A 17,023-nucleotide genomic window follows, 5' to 3' on the forward strand; every position below is an offset into this window, starting at 1 on the left:
TTCTAATTGACAAAGAATTACTTAATAATTAATAAAAAAATTTTTTTTTTTTACCATTAGGTCAAGCGAAATTTCTGCATCTCTGGTAAGTCACGACATTTTTGCTCAGTTAGAGGTTTTGTGGTGCGACCAGGAATATGTTGAGTTTAATAAGCTTATATCCGACCTACGACGCCCTAAAGATATTACTACAATCTTTCACATTCTGCTCGGTAAGTATTTCTTTGAATTGCATTCATTGTCGTTTGTTAAAAAAAATGATGATTAATTTTTATATTTTATTTTTTCTTATATACTTAATATTACTTAATATTACTTAATATTAAGATAATCGCACGCGATTATAAATACGTTAATGAAGCATCTTCATCATAGAGCTACATGTATATCAATAAAATTATTTTGATGAATAAAACTGGCACTTTACGGATTAAAAATATAATAAGAACGACTAAATGACGCAATATTGCGATTAATATATATATATATATATATATATAAACAATTACACTGTGTATATATATGACTGAAACAAATTAGAAAATTGTTTATTTAAGATAATTGTTTACATAAATTGATTTTAATTGCATGCAATTTATGTAAAGATTATTTTTAATAAGTGAATTTGTTCGTATTTCTAATGTTTAGTGAAGAAAACAAATGTGAAATATTATCTATTTTTTTAATTAACTTTAATGATTTTTCTTAATATTCATAGAACTATATGCAGAACAAAAGATCGTTTTGGTGCAAAAAGATTGCCACGACACTCTATGGATTAAGAAATACAACGAGAACGACTAATTTATATATATATATATATGATCAAAATAATACTAGAAAATTGTTTATATAATTAATATAATTGTTTACTTAAATCAATGTTAATTGTATGCAATTTTATATAGAGTTTAATAAATGAATTTTTCCTTATTTTTAATATTTTGTGAAGAAAACAATTGTGAAATATTACTCACTTTTAACTTAAATTCCTCACATCCTTCTTAATATTATCATTATTATTACTATTATTTAACAAAAAATTTCAATTGTAAGAAAGACTTTAATGTTTCAATTAAATGAAAGAAGATTGACATACAAACACATTTTCGTTACATATATTATAATTTTAGTTACAAATATCATTGTATTTTCATCACGTTATCGTAATTTATAGTTACAAATATGTATAAGTATTTAACTAAAATGTATCATATTTTACTATATTGATTTGATTGCTAGTACATGTATGGATTTTAATACTCTTTCGACATGGTAGTTTTGCTTATTAAGCTTATTTGTTTTTTTATTAAACTTATTTTTAATAAGCAACATTTTTGTTTAGGAATAGTACACATATATGTAGATTTTAATACTCGTTCGACATAATAGTTTTGCATTAAGCTTCTTTTTAATAAGTAACTTTTTTCTTATTTTTGATATTCAACAGAGAAGAAGAACGTGATTAACAACATGTTTTTATATTTTATATCATTTATTTATAATATTTTTTGTATTAGTAATTCAATGTGCATTTTATTATATTATCTATAACATGTATATATGATCAATAAAAAATTATAAAATATAAAAAATTATACTTCTATGAATTATTTAAAATTCCTTTTAATATAACATACTTAATAAAATTGTTAAGTGTTCTCTGTTTCATACATGAAATGAGAATATTTAGTTTCAGTAGGAGTTCTACCTTCTTTTTTGTCTTAAATAAGTATGTATATAATATAAATATATGTTTAGATAAAATAGATAAAAATTATAATTATATATAATTAAAATACGTTATAATTCGTAAAGCTGGTACAATTTTATTTCATTTATTTAAAATAAAAGAATGAAATGCTGAAATCGAAATCAATAACCAGAAATCGCGACGATGCAGCCGGAGAACTTTGAAGCACTTAAGCCTCGTCGCCACAAGGCAAGCGAATTGAATTTCAAAGTCAAAATTCTACGGTCGCATCGTCGGACGATTTCTGGCTAGTTGTTGAATTCGCAGCTTCAACATTCTATTCTTTTGAGTTAAATAAAATTGTGTAGCTTTACAGGCTATAACAATGTATATAGAGTGCAAAATTTTAAAATATCTATCATTTTATCTCTTTACTTCTAAAATCCAATCTATAAAATATTTTGTTTTATTTCTCTTTTTATCAGATAGCAAAAATGTTTAATACTAACAATAAGAGATTCTTTTATAATTTCAAGAATATTATTTTAATCCTTTTTCTACTGAGTAATACCTAATCAAATCATATTTCTTATGATCTGTTGTCTATATCTTGTTCACATAATAAAATGATTAATGTATACACATAATAAAATGATTAATGTGTGAACCAGAATGCATTTGGTTTACATCAGAGATTCTTTGTGGACGGACTTCTGATACATTAAAATATCTACATTGTACATTATTTACCTATGTAAGAGATAAGGCAGTAAGTGTTAAAGGCACATATACAACTATACTTACAACCATAATTACAAAATGGACGGAATATATATAGTGCCAGTGCAAAATAAACCATCATAAAGATAGTTTAAAAACGTGTACGCGATTTTTATCTTAAATATTTATCACGCTACGAAAACTTTGAGAATTAACGTGTTTGACCCCCAAAGAGAATTATTTTTACATCCTTACTAATAATATGCTATTATTAATGGTACGATAAATAAGAATGAGAAATGACTTTTTATATTACAGCCGTTTCCAAAACGGAAGACATTAATATAATTTTCTGTTTGTACCCAAGGATTACTCCCGTCGTCGAAATACATCGGACATCGATCTCTTTCTCGTTCGTATTCCTATAATAAACAATATGTCGATATATCAGTTTTATATTGAATTGTATTGCTCATTTATCATACTCCAGGAGATGTTTCTTCCTTCTTACCTGCAATTCCAGCGCAACCGCAGCACCTTCTGTATAATTTTGACTCATTACATCTTGTTTGAGATCACAGAACGGACCAATAGCCTGAGACAAGAGCACTCTGTTCAAATCGGCCCTTTGATATACCCAACAACGATATTTGCTGAAGGGATCCAATTCATCGTAAGTTATCAGATATGATTTTAAATTCTCCTTCCAAAATCCGATGCATTTCATCACATAATCTGGATCACCTGTAAAAGTAGTGTGATATTATAAATATGTGAATAAAATTATATATATTGGGTGTATATGAAATATTAATAAAACTTACTGTAAATGTCAACTGGTTTTCCCAAATGATCTACAGATAAGCAATATGTCTCATCGATAGCAATCTCCTTTTGATCAGTACCGCAAACCGAAAAGTCGGAAATATTCTGTTTACAATAGATATTTGGACGTGGAGATTTAGTGACGCCGCCTAGAATCCTCGTCTCAAAGAGAACATCACCTTTTTGATGGAACATATATTTGCCAGCTATCGGACAGCGTACCGGAACGGGATTCTTCGCTAACAAAATTGAGAAATAATATAGTACAATTTATTACTGAAAATACGAGGAAAGATTTATTGCAATTACCTAAAAATAGATCATATTTCCAATTTTCTTTATTGGGAAATTGGACCCAAGAACACACTGTATGAAAATTATCTTTTATCACAGCCACTCCACGTCGGTATCTGATAATGTTATGATGTCGTCGTACAAAATCGAAACAAACATAATCTTTTTGGCTGAAAATGCATTCAATGAATATATAAATATAAAAGTTTGTATATTTTTATAGAGCATGTAAGAATATCATGTAAGAATATTTTTAAACTTGTTGAATTTTATACAAATTTATATAAAGATACTTTTTTATAAAAGATTTGACAAACATACCATCCATCGACTGTCAATCTCGCCATCATTACTCTCGAGTCCCTTTGTTCACGACAGACATAAATCGTTCGTCGATAACGTCCTTCGTCTGGATACCAGGTCTCAATAATATGAGTTTCGTTAATAAAGATATCTGCGTCAATATTAGCAGTATTGATCCAATTCCCAGACATATCCTCAGGCAAACGGCAACCTGGTTCGACTATCTCGGCTTTAACTGGAGTAATTCGCAAACGTTCAGGACTTTTCTCGACAGTTTTAAGAGTATTACACTCTGCGGTAATGGATACACCGATATACAAATCGTCGTCACGATTCTTTAAAAAGCATCTATATTTCTCATCCTTTCTAGATTCTTTTGTATTTGCTACCGCGAAGAAGTGATTCTTATCCACAAACCAATCGCCCAAGCAACTGTATTCTACCACTGAAACAAGATGGTATCAGCATTTTTCTTGCTATAAAATATCTAAATATATAAAGATATATTTTGTAAATTATATTACATCCATCAAAGGTTCCTTTCATTTCAGAACATCTTTTGTAAGTAATATTAAATTTCTGATTGGTTATAAGAAATTGAGTTCCTGCAGTCTGACAAGATTTTATTTGCGCATCTGGATGGTTACACTCTCCGGTAAATCTAAATCGATTCTAAAATAATAAATACAGAGATTATGTACTAATGAAACTGCTGTTAATGAATTAATTAATAAAACAGTATATCACATGAATAATAAAAGCTAATACTTTCAATAAAAAATAAAGTCCCCTTTTATCAATTAATTTGTTACATGAATTATCTTACTTGATAAGCAAACTGCCAAACTCCTTCCAAAGAAGACCTGCAGTTTACAGGCACATAATTCTCAGAAAACAATGTTATTAATTGCTGGTTTGCATTTAAGCCTTTGCAAACATTATCCACAGTGGGTTCGACACCATTGGGTAAGTTTACACAACTTACTATATTAAGAATGAATACATATATTTTTAGATGTATACATAGATTCAAAATTTTACAAATTATTTTTTTATATTATATATGTACATATATATTAATTTATTACATTAGGATAAATTAACTTACCTTCAAGTTTATCTAGGATGTTTACTGTTCTAACAATGAGTTTCACACAATGATAACAACTGTCATACATGAATGGAGTATTAACGCCACGAAATACAAATGTATAATTAACATGATATTCTTCTATCATATTTACACATACACCCCGTTCAGTCATACTATTGGCATTGATTTCTGTTAAGGTATTTCTTCCATTTTCCCACGAAAACCAAGATCCCCTGATAATCAAAGGAATTTGGCAGCCGCTTGCATTCTGAGCTGTGACAGCAACTATGAAATATATTGTATCATGAATCTTAAATATGTAATTATACTTCAGAATCTATATAAACTGATAATAAATGTATTTCTTATATTATATATATACATATATATCTATAAAAATATAGCATGAACAAAATTTTAAATATATAAATTCAAGATGTTTATATAAATCCATATTCATACCTTATGTTAAAATTTTGCAAATTAGCTCTAATTTATTCTAATTTAAAAATATACAAGTTAAATATAAGGAAACAGAATGTAAGTATAATACTATAAAACTAAAGGCATTAAATTGTAGAGTTTAGTAAGTAAAAATATCTACATTAGCTCTCATCCTAGCACACACCATGTATATGTATTTTCTATTTTAAAAAAATTAACTAAACTTACCATGCCATATAAGACATGTTACGAGCGGGAATATGCAAGACCAACGTTTCATTATATTAGATCATTTAAAGGAATAAAAATTAAAAAGTAAAAGATTCAAATTGAATGATAATAACCGAGCAATTTGAGGCAAACCTAAAAACACACGCCCAAACTTATTGGGCGCGTTCGGAGAGACACTATATAGCGCTACTAGCGTCGTTCTATCTTTGTTCAACTTTTAATGAGTAACAAAGATAGAACAACACACTGGTAGCGCTATATAGTGTCTCCCCGAACGCGCCCATTAAGTCCAATTTCGATGATATCATCCATATGACACATTCCTAAAGACACTATCACATGTCAATATCCCAAATCTCGCATCAAACTACGCATTGAAGATTTAGATTGGAATTTAACCAATCGGAATAAAGGAACTAAAATTCCCTTTTTCCGATTGGTTAATTTTCAACCTACAGCCATCTTTAATTAATTTTCATGGTGAAATAAATAACTAGCTCAAGTCCCCACGGAAAGTTTACGATGTTTTTGCGAACGACACTTCCAAATGAGTTGACGTGTCTCGTGTCTCGTGTCTCGTGTCTCGCGGACTCGTGGACAGGAGTTTTACTGTCACAAGTGGTGAACGATGGGGCTCGTAAATAGGTTATTCTGTCTGCTCTTCGTGTTTGCCGGCGCGAATGCTGGCGGCCCGACCCTCGTCTTGTTGGACAACCTTGCAATTAAAGAAACACACTCGATATTTTTTAAGACATTACAGGGTATCCATACATTATCACCTTTATCTCTCTAATCGTTGCAAGTATTTGACACACACGTCGCGGTTTTCCTCGACAGCCGGTTTTTCGCAATTTTCCGACCATCATATGGCATCGTATTTAGTATTAATACCTTTGAAATACTAGCTACGTCTCTGTAAAATTTCTGATAATGTATATTATGTAACATTGTTAAAATTAATTTTCTTGGGAGCCAACAAGTATTTATTGCAAGATATTTTATTGATCTTGATCATTTTTATGTTATAATATTTTTTTAAATACATTATCGTGTCACTGTATATGTGTAAATATATCATTTATATATTTTATCAATTATTAACTTGATACATGTTGGCAAATCTTGTTTTTATTCTCACTGTTGTAAGAGGTCAATTGAATGAATATGGTTGATAGAATATATATTATATATGTTTTGGAATTATGTTACAGACAGTGGCTATGTATTGACTTTCAAATCAGCTGACGATGCAAATCTACAGCTCTCCAAGTATGGCGAATATTTATATGAACACCTGATAATATTTGCACCAACAGTCGAAGAGTTTGGCGGTGCTTTGAGTGTGGAAGCAATAACAGAATTCATCGATGGTGGTGGGAATGTTTTGATTGCTGGCTCCTCCCAATCTGGTGATGCTTTACATGAATTAGCCTCAGAATGTGGCTTGGAGATAGATGAGGAGGGTTCCACTGTGATTGATCATATGAATTACGATGTCTCCGATAACGGTCACCATACCACTATAGTAGCAGATCCAGCTAATCTGATAGATGCTCCAGTTATTGTTGGAAGCAAAAACATCCCTCCGTTACTCTATCAAGGAACTGGACTGATTGCGGATTCGGAAAATCCTTTAATTTTACGCCTATTATCAGCATCCACTTCGGCATATACCTACAATCCAGATCAAGTGATCAAAGAGTATCCACATGGCGTTGGTAAAAATACTTTGTTGATAGCGGCTCTACAGGCAAGGAATAATGCCCGAGTGTTGTTCTCGGGCTCGATATTTTTCTTTAGTGATGAAGCATTCACCAGTCCTGTTCAAAAAGGACAAGGTAAAGAAAATAATAATGAAACGGTTAAATTCTTTGCAGTCACTTTTTCTAGCAGAAAATTTAACAGAAGATTATTACTAGTCGCGACACTTTATAATATTAGCAATATTTATTATTTTGAAATTATTTGAAAATAATTTTTTTACAGGTGGGCAGAGGTACGAGAAATCTGGTAATCAAATAGTAGCCAAGGCCATGGCACAGTGGGTATTTAAAGAGAACGGTGTCATACGGGTGTCGTCCGTTCACCATCACCGGGTTGGCGAATCGCAACCACCGGCCGCGTACACAATTATGGATGACGTGGTGTATTCAATCGATGTCGAGCGACTGTCGGACGGCAAGTGGGTGCCCTATAAGACGAACGATTTACAGTTGGAATTTGTGCGAATCGATCCATTTGTACGTATGACCATGAAGCCGGTAGGAAACGGCCGTTACGAAGGCAGATTCAAGATCCCCGACGTATACGGAGTGTACCAGTTCAAGGTAGACTACAAGCGCGTCGGACTGACACATCTCTACAGCACGACTCAAGTGTCTGTGCGTCCACTGCAACACACGCAGTACGAACGCTTTATACCGAGTGCGTTCCCATATTACATAAGCGCATTCTCCATGATGGGTGGCGTGTTCCTGTTTTCTCTTGTATTTCTCCACTACAAAGACGAAACGAAATCCAAGTCTGAGTAATTTGAATGTTTCGATGTTTGCGAATATTTTCATCGTTTATCTCTTTTTGATATTTGTTTTGAAAAAACACAGTATATCATTTCGTTTTTTAACATGATACACATACTGAGGTGAATTCAAGAAAATGAAAGGTTTTATTTTTAAAATCAATATATTACTCTTTATATTTTAGAGTATATTGAATTCACTATCAACTTTCTTTTTCAATGCAGTACTGAATGAAGAGTGTAATATTATGTCACAAGAATTGCATTTCTACGTGTTAAGATTTTACAGTGCTTACAAAAAAATAGCAATTTTTTTGAAGAAGAAAAAAAAGAACATTTTTATGCAATTTTCTTTAAAGAATAGAATACTGTTTCTATTTATATAAAATGCATTGCAATAGATTTTTTGTACATAATATTAAGAGATCTTAACAGGAATAAATAAATGTTATCTAATCACTTAATTATTATGCGTATAATAGAATCAATTTATGATTAAATTATTTAAAATATATTTGATATTTTATATATAAAAATCAGAGATTATCTTTTTCTTTATATATAATTTATTATTTATTATGATTTATCTTGTCAATCAGATAGATTGATTAATTATTGAATAGAGAAAATATTTTCGACAAGTTTATTTTGTAAAATTGTAAATAATCAATTATTACATATGTACTTTGTACATGGAATATATTTAGAGATTTTTGGAACTAAATGTTTGTTCTCATGAAAATTTCATATATTAGACTGCGATCAAGACTGCACTACAAATGCTTCGAGACATCATTCTTTCTTTATTCTTATAGAAGATAGAACAAAGATAGAATGATGTTCGAAGCATTTGTAGCGCAGTCTCGACCACAGTCTTAGTAGCCAATCAAACGAGTTATAAAATTGGCGGGCTTCTCGCGCATGCGCTATGTAGCGGCAATGATGTAACGATGAAATATGAGTGCGAACAGGAAGATTTAAATAAATAAATAAAATAAATTTATATTAATATTGATATTTATAATTAACACTTTAAAATATATATTCACGAATAAACTTCTAGATAATGTTTAAACGAACGGTTAAAGTGAGAGTACTGTGAATAACATCGGTTTTTCTTTTTACTAAAACCTTCATTCCACTAGGAGCGCAGTTGACGCGCGCATGCGCGAGAAAATCGACGCTCCGGCTAGCAACACTGCAGCCAATCCGGACAAAGCCACCGAAAGATTTAAACTTCAACGTATAGTTGAATCATTTCATCGTCGAGTGATTGTTCGACGTTCGCTGGCACGTTTGTTCCGGCTGATTTCACAATTGAATATAAAAGTCAAATAAACAAAACGCAATAAGAAGAGAAGATATTGGAAGCGGCACGACATTGACGCTTTGATGAGTAAAGTTTCGGATGTGAAATATTAATTATAGTTGAACGTAAGTACGTTGGGCATCATGGCCTTTTCTTTAATCTTAATTCTACAATAATAACGGATCTCGTACATGTAATCTTGTTTGAGTGATAAATTGTAATATGGAAATGTGTTTCTGCGTTATTTGCACAGACATCGATAGATAATTTCTTTACTATTAAAATATTAATACTATTTTTCAATTTTATTGCCTATAAGTGTAAGATTAATATGTTGCATCATTATATAAACTTATTATACAAACTTTTCAATTTTCTCACCTTTGTTTTTTTTATTATGATTGCTTTAGATCACATATATAATATTAGCAATGAGTTGAAACAATTTCTGTTGTCAAATAAAGGGATGGCATCAGTTACCGTTCACCTTGAAAAGTATAAACATAAAGTATTAATATATCTCAAATTAATAAAGATCTAGAAATGATAATTCTTGTACTTTATAGTAACATTTGGTTCATATTTATTTATCAAATTATCTATGTCTTTCTCAGTTATAATAGTTGAAAAAAATATTTAAGATACAAAAGCAGAGCTTTAACTTGGAAAAAAAGGAAATAGATTTAGAAAACTTTTTTTACTTTATTCTTACTTTAGTATTACATCTTCTATCTTTAAAATATTTCGTATAAAGTTACAAAGTATGAGATTTAAGATTTCAAATTTTTATATTCCAGATATTTGTTAGCAGCGCTGTTATCGAATGAAATAGAGGAGATTAGATGAAATATTTTATATATTTTGACGTACTGCAGTGATCTTTTTATTTTATGACTTGATATATACTTTTGGATAAGATTCATATATTTACATCCTTGATATAATGGCAGAGTATTGTAATTTACGAGCACCGCAATGGATAGACTTTGCTCAAAATTGTAGCCCTGTACAGATAAAGGATTTTTTTGAAAAGGAACATACAATTCACGAACGTATAGAAAAATATATAGAAGAACCTTCTAGCTCTACTGCTGAAAATATGGAAAATACTCAACCTAATATCGCATCTCAGATGGATGTTTTGTCTGTTAACCCACAGGCACAAGCAGATTTGGATATTATAAAAAGTACTCCTGTTAAGGTAATTTCTCCAAAATATCGTCATAGAGAGAGAGTAGTAACAGAAGCAACTTATGATCAAGTGTTTAATGAGGCGGTGAGAAAACTAGAGCTCTGTACAAAGGTGCCTAGAAAAGATATACTAAATAAATCTACTCAAGAGCCTAAAATTTTCAAGACTCCAAACTTGCCTAAAATTACTAAATCGTCCAGATCTGTTGGAAGTGCATTGAACAAGAACACTCAATCTAATCAAAATTCTACAGGAAAATTTACTAAAATTAATAAGACAGCAAGCAATTATATGAAGAAAATATCAGTTAAAGAATCCCTAGAGCAAGATAAAAATTCTGCAGAGAATGATACTTTCAAGAAACTCGACGATCCAGTAGATGAGTCTAAAGATGAGAAGGACAAACAATGCAACAAAGACGATAATAAAGAATGTAAGGAAGAAAATAATGAAGAAAATAATGAAGAACATAATGATGAAGATAATAAGAAGTTACAAAATGGACAAGTAAAATCTACTGACAATAAAGCAGAAAACAATCAAGACACTGTAGATGCGAAAAGTAATCCAAGGCAGTCTATTAAGCATGCCACAGTTCTTACCTGGCAAAATCATAGACGAAGCAACATGCACAAACGTAGAACGTCGGTCAACAAGCAATACATCGGATTAGCGGAGGCAGTGTCACGCTTCCAAACCGAGACACCCAAGCGTTTCCGTACCAGAAGTAACAAGGATAATACGATGAGCCCATCGTTTTACGCATTAAAATTGACTCAAAACCGTTTAAAACCAACAGTACCAATCTCGCCGGCGCTCATATCAAAGAATAGAGTACGTCCCGTCACTGTTTTGAGCCAGGAAGAACGCGAAATGCAGGAAATCGAAAAAATGAAGAAGAATCGGATAAAGGCCAATCCGATACCGGCTAACGTGCTGCGGGGTCCGCGCGCTACGACGAAGATCAACGGCGTCGCGAAGAAGCAGATGGTAATTACAAATGCTTCTGCGTTGCAACCTGACGAAAAGATCAAAAGCTCGCAGTCCAAGAGTCCACATCGCGATAAGAGTCCGAAGAATACAGTTACAAAAGTGGTGATGACCAATTCCGAGGGCATCATCGTAGAACACGAAGAAATGGCATTTTTTGGTGTTCCCAAGAATACCACAAAGAATGTTACACGTGTCGTGCCGTTTAGTTTCGAAGCACGCAACAAGGCTTTGCAAACGAAGAAGGAGCTTAGATTGAAAAATATGAAGGAAGCCAGCGAAATCAAGGCGGAGTTTCATGCTAGGCCGGCGCCGAATTTTTCGAAGCCGTCGAAGCCGTCGACGCCGTCGGCCAAGCAGCAACAGAACGCAAAGAGCCTGGTCGTACCGTCTCCGTTCAGTTTCGAAGAACGAAATAAAAAATTATCGGAGAAAAAAGAGCAGCTGGTGAAACAAATGCTTGATGAAGGCAAACGGTCGCGCGTGTTCCGCGCGAATCCGGCACCGGTTTTCAAACCTGTGATGATACGCGGTAAATCCAAGGAGCATCTTCCTTTAAGAAACAAGAGCGTGCTAAAGAACGAACACAACGTGGAACACAAATGTGAGAATCAAGAGAATAGAGAACCGAATGAAATTAATACTAATAAGGCAGAAGACGAGAATACACAGAGGACGGTAAAGAATTCCGTTTGCAACGATGATAAGCCAAAGGGACCGTTGAAAGCTCTTCCGTTGGAATTGAATACTGATAAACGGGTAAAAGAACGACGCGCATTTGATGAGAATTTGAAACGTAAGGAATTGGAGGAGGAAATGAAACGTCAGGAGGAAGAAAAGAAGCAACTGGAGCATGAAAAACAGTTAAAGGCGGAGCTTCGCAAATTGGCGGAAGTCAAGGCCAAACCGATGCCAAAATATAAGCTGCCGATTATCGCTAAATCGACGAAAGAGCTGACCAATCCACAAAGTCCTGCATTTGCAAGTAAACTCAGAGCTAAACAGAAATATGAAACGTCATAAAAACATTGTATTTTTTTTTTTTTTTTTTTTTTTTTTTTTTCAAATTTATATGGTATTTTACTTATTGTGTACATTTATATAAAGGACAAAGGATTACGACGTAAATATTATAGAGTATAAATAAACGCATGCTTTAGATTTTTTTATCATATATCGTTCTTTTATATAATGTTACTCTATATAATCTTCATCTGCAATAATTCGTGGATTTTTAATATTTTAAATAGAAAAATAATACTATGCTCGTTTGCTGTATTCGCTGGGTGCCATTTTATTCCATTTCAATTCCAACCGATCTGAGCTCTGTAAACTTGTATAATATAGCTTTTAAAAAATGATCAACAGTTTTCTCTTAACAATTTCTCACTGTACATTACAATCGTACATATTAGCTTGTACATATATATATATATATATATATACAATGTATATATGTATGAGTATGTATTGTGTATACACACATACACACACATATACAAAAAGCTTCATTAACAAATATTTGGTATCTGTATATTCCATGTCTGAGTATATTCTATATCTCGTATATATTCCATTGTATTCATTCATACTACTCAGACTTGTAATATTGTATCTCAAATAAAATGGAAATTTTCATCTTGCAGATTCTTTAGCAAATATATGAGCTTTCAGATAATTGATCAAATTCATTTTTTGTAAATTTTTAATTTTAATATACCAGAACACACACACACACACACACATATAATTAATATTCTGGTATTAAAATTAAGAAGTTTACAGAATATGATCAATATGATTAATTAATATAGTTTCTGAAAGACTCATCTGTAGTTGTTCTTTTGCATTATTAATTTCAGCATTAAAAAGATAAAATTTTAATAATTTTCTCTTAATAAAATATATAATTTCATCTCTATCATACACAACATAAGGAAGAATCGATACATAGTTTGTCTTTGTGAACTATGTGATCGGCAAGCTTTTAAATATGCATTACATATTACTATATAGAGCAAATTTCAAACGCGAGATTCATTTGTGAATGTCATTTGAAAGTTAACATTTATGAATCTGCAATATAGAATTTTTTTATATTGTATTATTTAACATTCTATAATCAAAGTTATGTACAAATAGAGAAGATAACCTACGCACGCAAGCGCGAAAGTTTCACTAAACATAAAATATGTATGCTAATGGACTATACTTTTAAATAATAGAAAATTAATATAATCGCGGATTGTATTTGACGATGAGTTTGATTTCGGAGCATTTACAAATATATTATTTCGACAGCGATAGCTTAACAAAATACATCTGTACTTGCATTACATAAAATTAAAATTAAACGTAAAATTTACACGCGTCGCGATGCTAGAATCTTGTACATATAAATAAATATTCCGATTTATAAGAAATACGTTGCGCTCTATGTAGATTGGCTAGATCGGTGAGATCGTTTAATGCGATCGCTAAGGAATTTCTATCGCGTTCGATCATTTATTTCAATGCAAACGGTAGCAACAATGTACAAGAACGATATACATTATACAACGATTTCTTCGCTTGGTCGTAATAAATTTTTCGAATAATTCACACGCTGTGCTGCGTTCCGTTTCGCGCGTTCCGTACACTATACCAATTGTTCCGAACTGGTGGCACTAAGATCAAGCAAACGCCACGCGGCCTTGGGATTGAGTTCCGTTGGATCGCGACACATTACCCAGACATAATTGACGCGCATCACTTTCTGTGGATCTCCCTCGATCACCTCGTTCTTCGAATTTTTCACGCACATGATTTGTTGAGATTGAAAACTAATGATTAAAACCGGCCCCTGTTCCATCATCTTGCCCATCATTAGATCCACATTGTCGATATCTGCGATCGATTGTTAATTCTCTTTTACTGCTATTATGATCGTACAACTTATAGATAATGAGTTTACAAATGCATACCTAGAATTTTACTATCCGAATAATGTCCTAGTTTCTTCACTTCCTTATGTGGCTGTGAGATTATATTGTAAGGCCCTTCGTGACACCAATCCTTTAGAATCTCGAGGTCGCCCCTGACCATCGCTTCGAGAATATTCGGAATGAAATCAGTCTCGCAGTCCTTTAGAAACTGAATTTTACTAAAATTAGGATCTAATTTACAGATCTCTGTCAGAGTCTCCGATAGCTCGGTCTTTTGAAACAATCCGCCTACAATATCCGAAACCTTATCCGTAAGCAGTTTGGAAGCACGTAATACAGCATTATCCGACTCGTCGTATTTCATTTTCCAGTCCATTACTTTATTCACATATGGATTATTATCCTGTAAAAGAACATTAAGTGGAATTAAAGTATTTTTCAATTATTAATTTATTACATTTATCTCTATTTGTACATTCCATAAAACTTTTACAAAATACTGTATAATGCATAGTAAATACCTTAAATTTTTGCCAAGCATTGGAAAACATAAAGTCTTTATGTATCTCTACACCGGTCGATTTCTGATCAGGCACAATTTCTCTAGATTCTATTGACAATTCGTTCCTCTTTCGTAGCTTTTTAGGTGGAATATAAACTTTGCCTGTATCAAGGAATAATGAAATTTAATCCTGTTCTCTATTCTCTGTCTATTCAGCCAAATCTATCTACCTAGAATTCCATGTTGATCAAGTTCATTTCGTACAGCCTCCGCAGTGTGCGATATTGTTTGAAATGCACCCGTCTTACCAAGTGCTTGGCTCTTTTCAGAAATTGTCTCTGCCGCATCTTTGGCAGATTTTGTGATCTCTTCGCCCAACTGGCCAGCGCGTTTGCCCAATTCAGTCTTACTTGCCTCCTCAATAACTTCTTGCACCTTTTGAATGTAAACTTGTAGAATTGTATAACACTATCACTGTGTATAAGTCGATTGTACATATATATATTATACCTTCTCTTTAAATGTATCTAACTTTTCCTTAATAACTTCGGAACCTTTACTAGCTTCAGATTCAACAGCTTGGAACTTTTGTCGTGCTGTGCGTAATGCTTCCGATTGCTCCAATTTCTGAGCCTCCTCTCTAAATTTCTTTAAAGACTCCTTCATTTCCTTGTTCTTTTGCATCTCTTGTTTGATATTTTCGATAAACTGGGATAAGAAGCTTGGTCGTCTTGCTGGATTCGAATACAGTCGAATCTGCAAAAGTATTTTTGTTAATTGTCAATGTTATTATTCACTTTTAAAGCAAACAACTTACAAGCTGCATTTGTACATTGAGCATTTCCATCGATGACGATTGAAGTGTACATAACGACAAACGTTCTCTCGAGCCATTTCTCAAGTTTCTTGTTGCTTGTACCGATCTCGTAGCTCCCTTTAAGCTTGCTCTACAAGATGCAATATTCTGAAACTATTGCAACATCAGTTAAAATTTTTATTTTCAACAACGATCGTTGTTTTGAGCAATTTTATTAATAATCGAAAATTCGTGAATTTTTTGCTTTATTATTGCTGTAAATTAAATAATAATATTAATAAAAATATTTTACTAAATTCAAAAATAATATAATATGCATCATTCAAGTATATATCATTATTAGCACAATTTATCAAATAGGCGTGGATCAAGTCATTAATACATTTTTCTAATTAAAATAAATTCTGAAATATCGCAAATTATTTTAATTATCGCATGAAATACTCGCAATCGTCGAACTTTACGAATGAGAGCTTTTAAGGAAATATAACCTTTATGTCAATGCAAAAAACACCGGTTTTTGTAAACAAGGTTATGAATTTATACATGACTGTCAAATAACGCAGACACAGCGTTTAGTTGATGAGATAACGTTATCGAATGACATCGGTTTAGTTAGCAATTTAATTTATTTACCATTTTACGAAAGATTTGTCTGTGTCGCCTGCGAAAAATCCTCGTGAATGCGCCGAATATTGATGATGAATTCGCTCGATCACGTTGCGCCATCTGTCATTAAATATGACAAGCTAGTCGTCTCCTGAAGTCGCATGTCGCATATCTTGAAGTTCAAAGGTTAGGAAATATATGTTAGACCGCTTGTATGTATATACATATTGTCTTTTTTTAAAACAAATATTTGTATTTTTACTGATGAAATCTGCGCACGACATGCGCTATATTTGGTGTCTAAAATTTAATTTTTAATTAAATTTTATTAGTAAGTGCTTATAAATATGTTTGGTTTCTATGCAGTTGAGAAAAGATACATCATAAAATAATAAAATTCAAGAAGTCAAGTGCCAATTGTAGATGATAATTGAGCTACAACAATATGGCTTCCGATTTGTGATTTGTTGATTTCATTTAAAATATTTCATTGGTCGTTTCCATATCGACTAATGAACTGATGACTCTGTCTATGTATTTTATATGCTATGGACGAATA

The 17,023-nt window shown here is 32.1% G+C and overlaps 4 protein-coding genes across 6 annotated transcripts; 2 read left to right on the plus strand and 2 right to left on the minus strand.

Annotated features, from left to right (window-relative positions):
* Positions 1-2,542: 2,542 nt before the first annotated feature.
* On the minus strand, positions 2,543-5,800 carry Udt (protein undicht). Its single transcript, XM_072905973.1, has 9 exons — positions 5,601-5,800; positions 4,944-5,213; positions 4,662-4,819; positions 4,360-4,507; positions 3,854-4,280; positions 3,548-3,702; positions 3,238-3,477; positions 2,925-3,157; positions 2,543-2,835 (listed from the first exon to the last, which is right to left on the minus strand). The coding sequence occupies exons 1-9, from the start codon at positions 5,650-5,652 to the stop codon at positions 2,668-2,670; spliced, it is 1,851 nt and encodes a 616-aa protein (XP_072762074.1). The 5' UTR covers positions 5,653-5,800; the 3' UTR covers positions 2,543-2,667.
* A 344-nt stretch (positions 5,801-6,144) lies between these two features.
* Ost48 (dolichyl-diphosphooligosaccharide--protein glycosyltransferase non-catalytic subunit Ost48) lies at positions 6,145-8,588 on the plus strand. Its single transcript, XM_072906749.1, has 3 exons — positions 6,145-6,364; positions 6,815-7,441; positions 7,590-8,588. Exons 1-3 carry the CDS (start codon positions 6,232-6,234, stop codon positions 8,132-8,134), a joined length of 1,305 nt encoding a protein of 434 aa, XP_072762850.1. The 5' UTR covers positions 6,145-6,231; the 3' UTR covers positions 8,135-8,588.
* A 759-nt stretch (positions 8,589-9,347) lies between these two features.
* Positions 9,348-12,973, plus strand: LOC140673649 (targeting protein for Xklp2-like). 2 transcript variants are annotated; one of them, XM_072906746.1, is made up of 3 exons: positions 9,348-9,555; positions 9,841-9,925; positions 10,228-12,973. In XM_072906746.1, exon 3 carries the CDS (start codon positions 10,374-10,376, stop codon positions 12,633-12,635), a length of 2,262 nt encoding a protein of 753 aa, XP_072762847.1. In that variant the 5' UTR covers positions 9,348-9,555; positions 9,841-9,925; positions 10,228-10,373; the 3' UTR covers positions 12,636-12,973. The 2 variants fall into 2 exon arrangements, with proteins under 2 accessions (XP_072762847.1, XP_072762846.1); XM_072906745.1 differs by lacking the exon at positions 9,841-9,925.
* LOC140673651 (mitochondrial import inner membrane translocase subunit TIM44) lies at positions 12,679-16,770 on the minus strand. Of its 2 annotated transcripts, none has more exons than XM_072906747.1 (7): positions 16,492-16,770; positions 15,856-16,008; positions 15,549-15,794; positions 15,269-15,473; positions 15,058-15,200; positions 14,576-14,939; positions 12,679-14,498 (listed from the first exon to the last, which is right to left on the minus strand). In XM_072906747.1, exons 1-7 carry the CDS (start codon positions 16,582-16,584, stop codon positions 14,251-14,253), a joined length of 1,452 nt encoding a protein of 483 aa, XP_072762848.1. In that variant the 5' UTR covers positions 16,585-16,770; the 3' UTR covers positions 12,679-14,250. The 2 variants fall into 2 exon arrangements, with proteins under 2 accessions (XP_072762848.1, XP_072762849.1); XM_072906748.1 differs by lacking the exon at positions 16,492-16,770 and adding an exon at positions 16,347-16,428.
* Between the last annotated feature and the right edge of the window lie 253 nt (positions 16,771-17,023).

The sequence above is a fragment of the Anoplolepis gracilipes genome, chromosome 14 (genome assembly GCF_047496725.1).
Source record: "Anoplolepis gracilipes chromosome 14, ASM4749672v1, whole genome shotgun sequence".
Classification (NCBI taxonomy): Eukaryota; Metazoa; Arthropoda; class Insecta; order Hymenoptera; family Formicidae; genus Anoplolepis; species Anoplolepis gracilipes.

Bases quoted from the DNA above. Each gene is read 5' to 3' on its own strand.
- Udt (XM_072905973.1), bottom strand. From the start codon at position 5,652: ATGAAACGTTGGTCTTGCATATTCCCGCTCGTAACATGTCTTATATGG. The intron at 4,508-4,661 runs GTAAGATAATTC...TTATTATTTTAG, and splicing joins TTTGGCAGTTTGCTTATCAA to AATCGATTTAGATTTACCGG. The intron at 4,281-4,359 runs GTAATATAATTT...ATCTTGTTTCAG, and splicing joins GAAAGGAACCTTTGATGGAT to TGGTAGAATACAGTTGCTTG.
- Ost48 (XM_072906749.1), top strand. From the start codon at position 6,232: ATGGGGCTCGTAAATAGGTTATTCTGTCTGCTCTTCGTGTTTGCCGGC. The intron at 6,365-6,814 runs GTATCCATACAT...ATTATGTTACAG, and splicing joins ATTTTTTAAGACATTACAGG to ACAGTGGCTATGTATTGACT. The intron at 7,442-7,589 runs GTAAAGAAAATA...ATTTTTTTACAG, and splicing joins TCCTGTTCAAAAAGGACAAG to GTGGGCAGAGGTACGAGAAA.
- LOC140673649 (XM_072906746.1), top strand. From the start codon at position 10,374: ATGGCAGAGTATTGTAATTTACGAGCACCGCAATGGATAGACTTTGCT.
- LOC140673651 (XM_072906747.1), bottom strand. From the start codon at position 16,584: ATGGCGCAACGTGATCGAGCGAATTCATCATCAATATTCGGCGCATTC. The intron at 15,474-15,548 runs GTATAATATATA...TACATTCAAAAG, and splicing joins TAGATACATTTAAAGAGAAG to GTGCAAGAAGTTATTGAGGA. The intron at 14,499-14,575 runs GTATGCATTTGT...AATCGATCGCAG, and splicing joins TTCGGATAGTAAAATTCTAG to ATATCGACAATGTGGATCTA.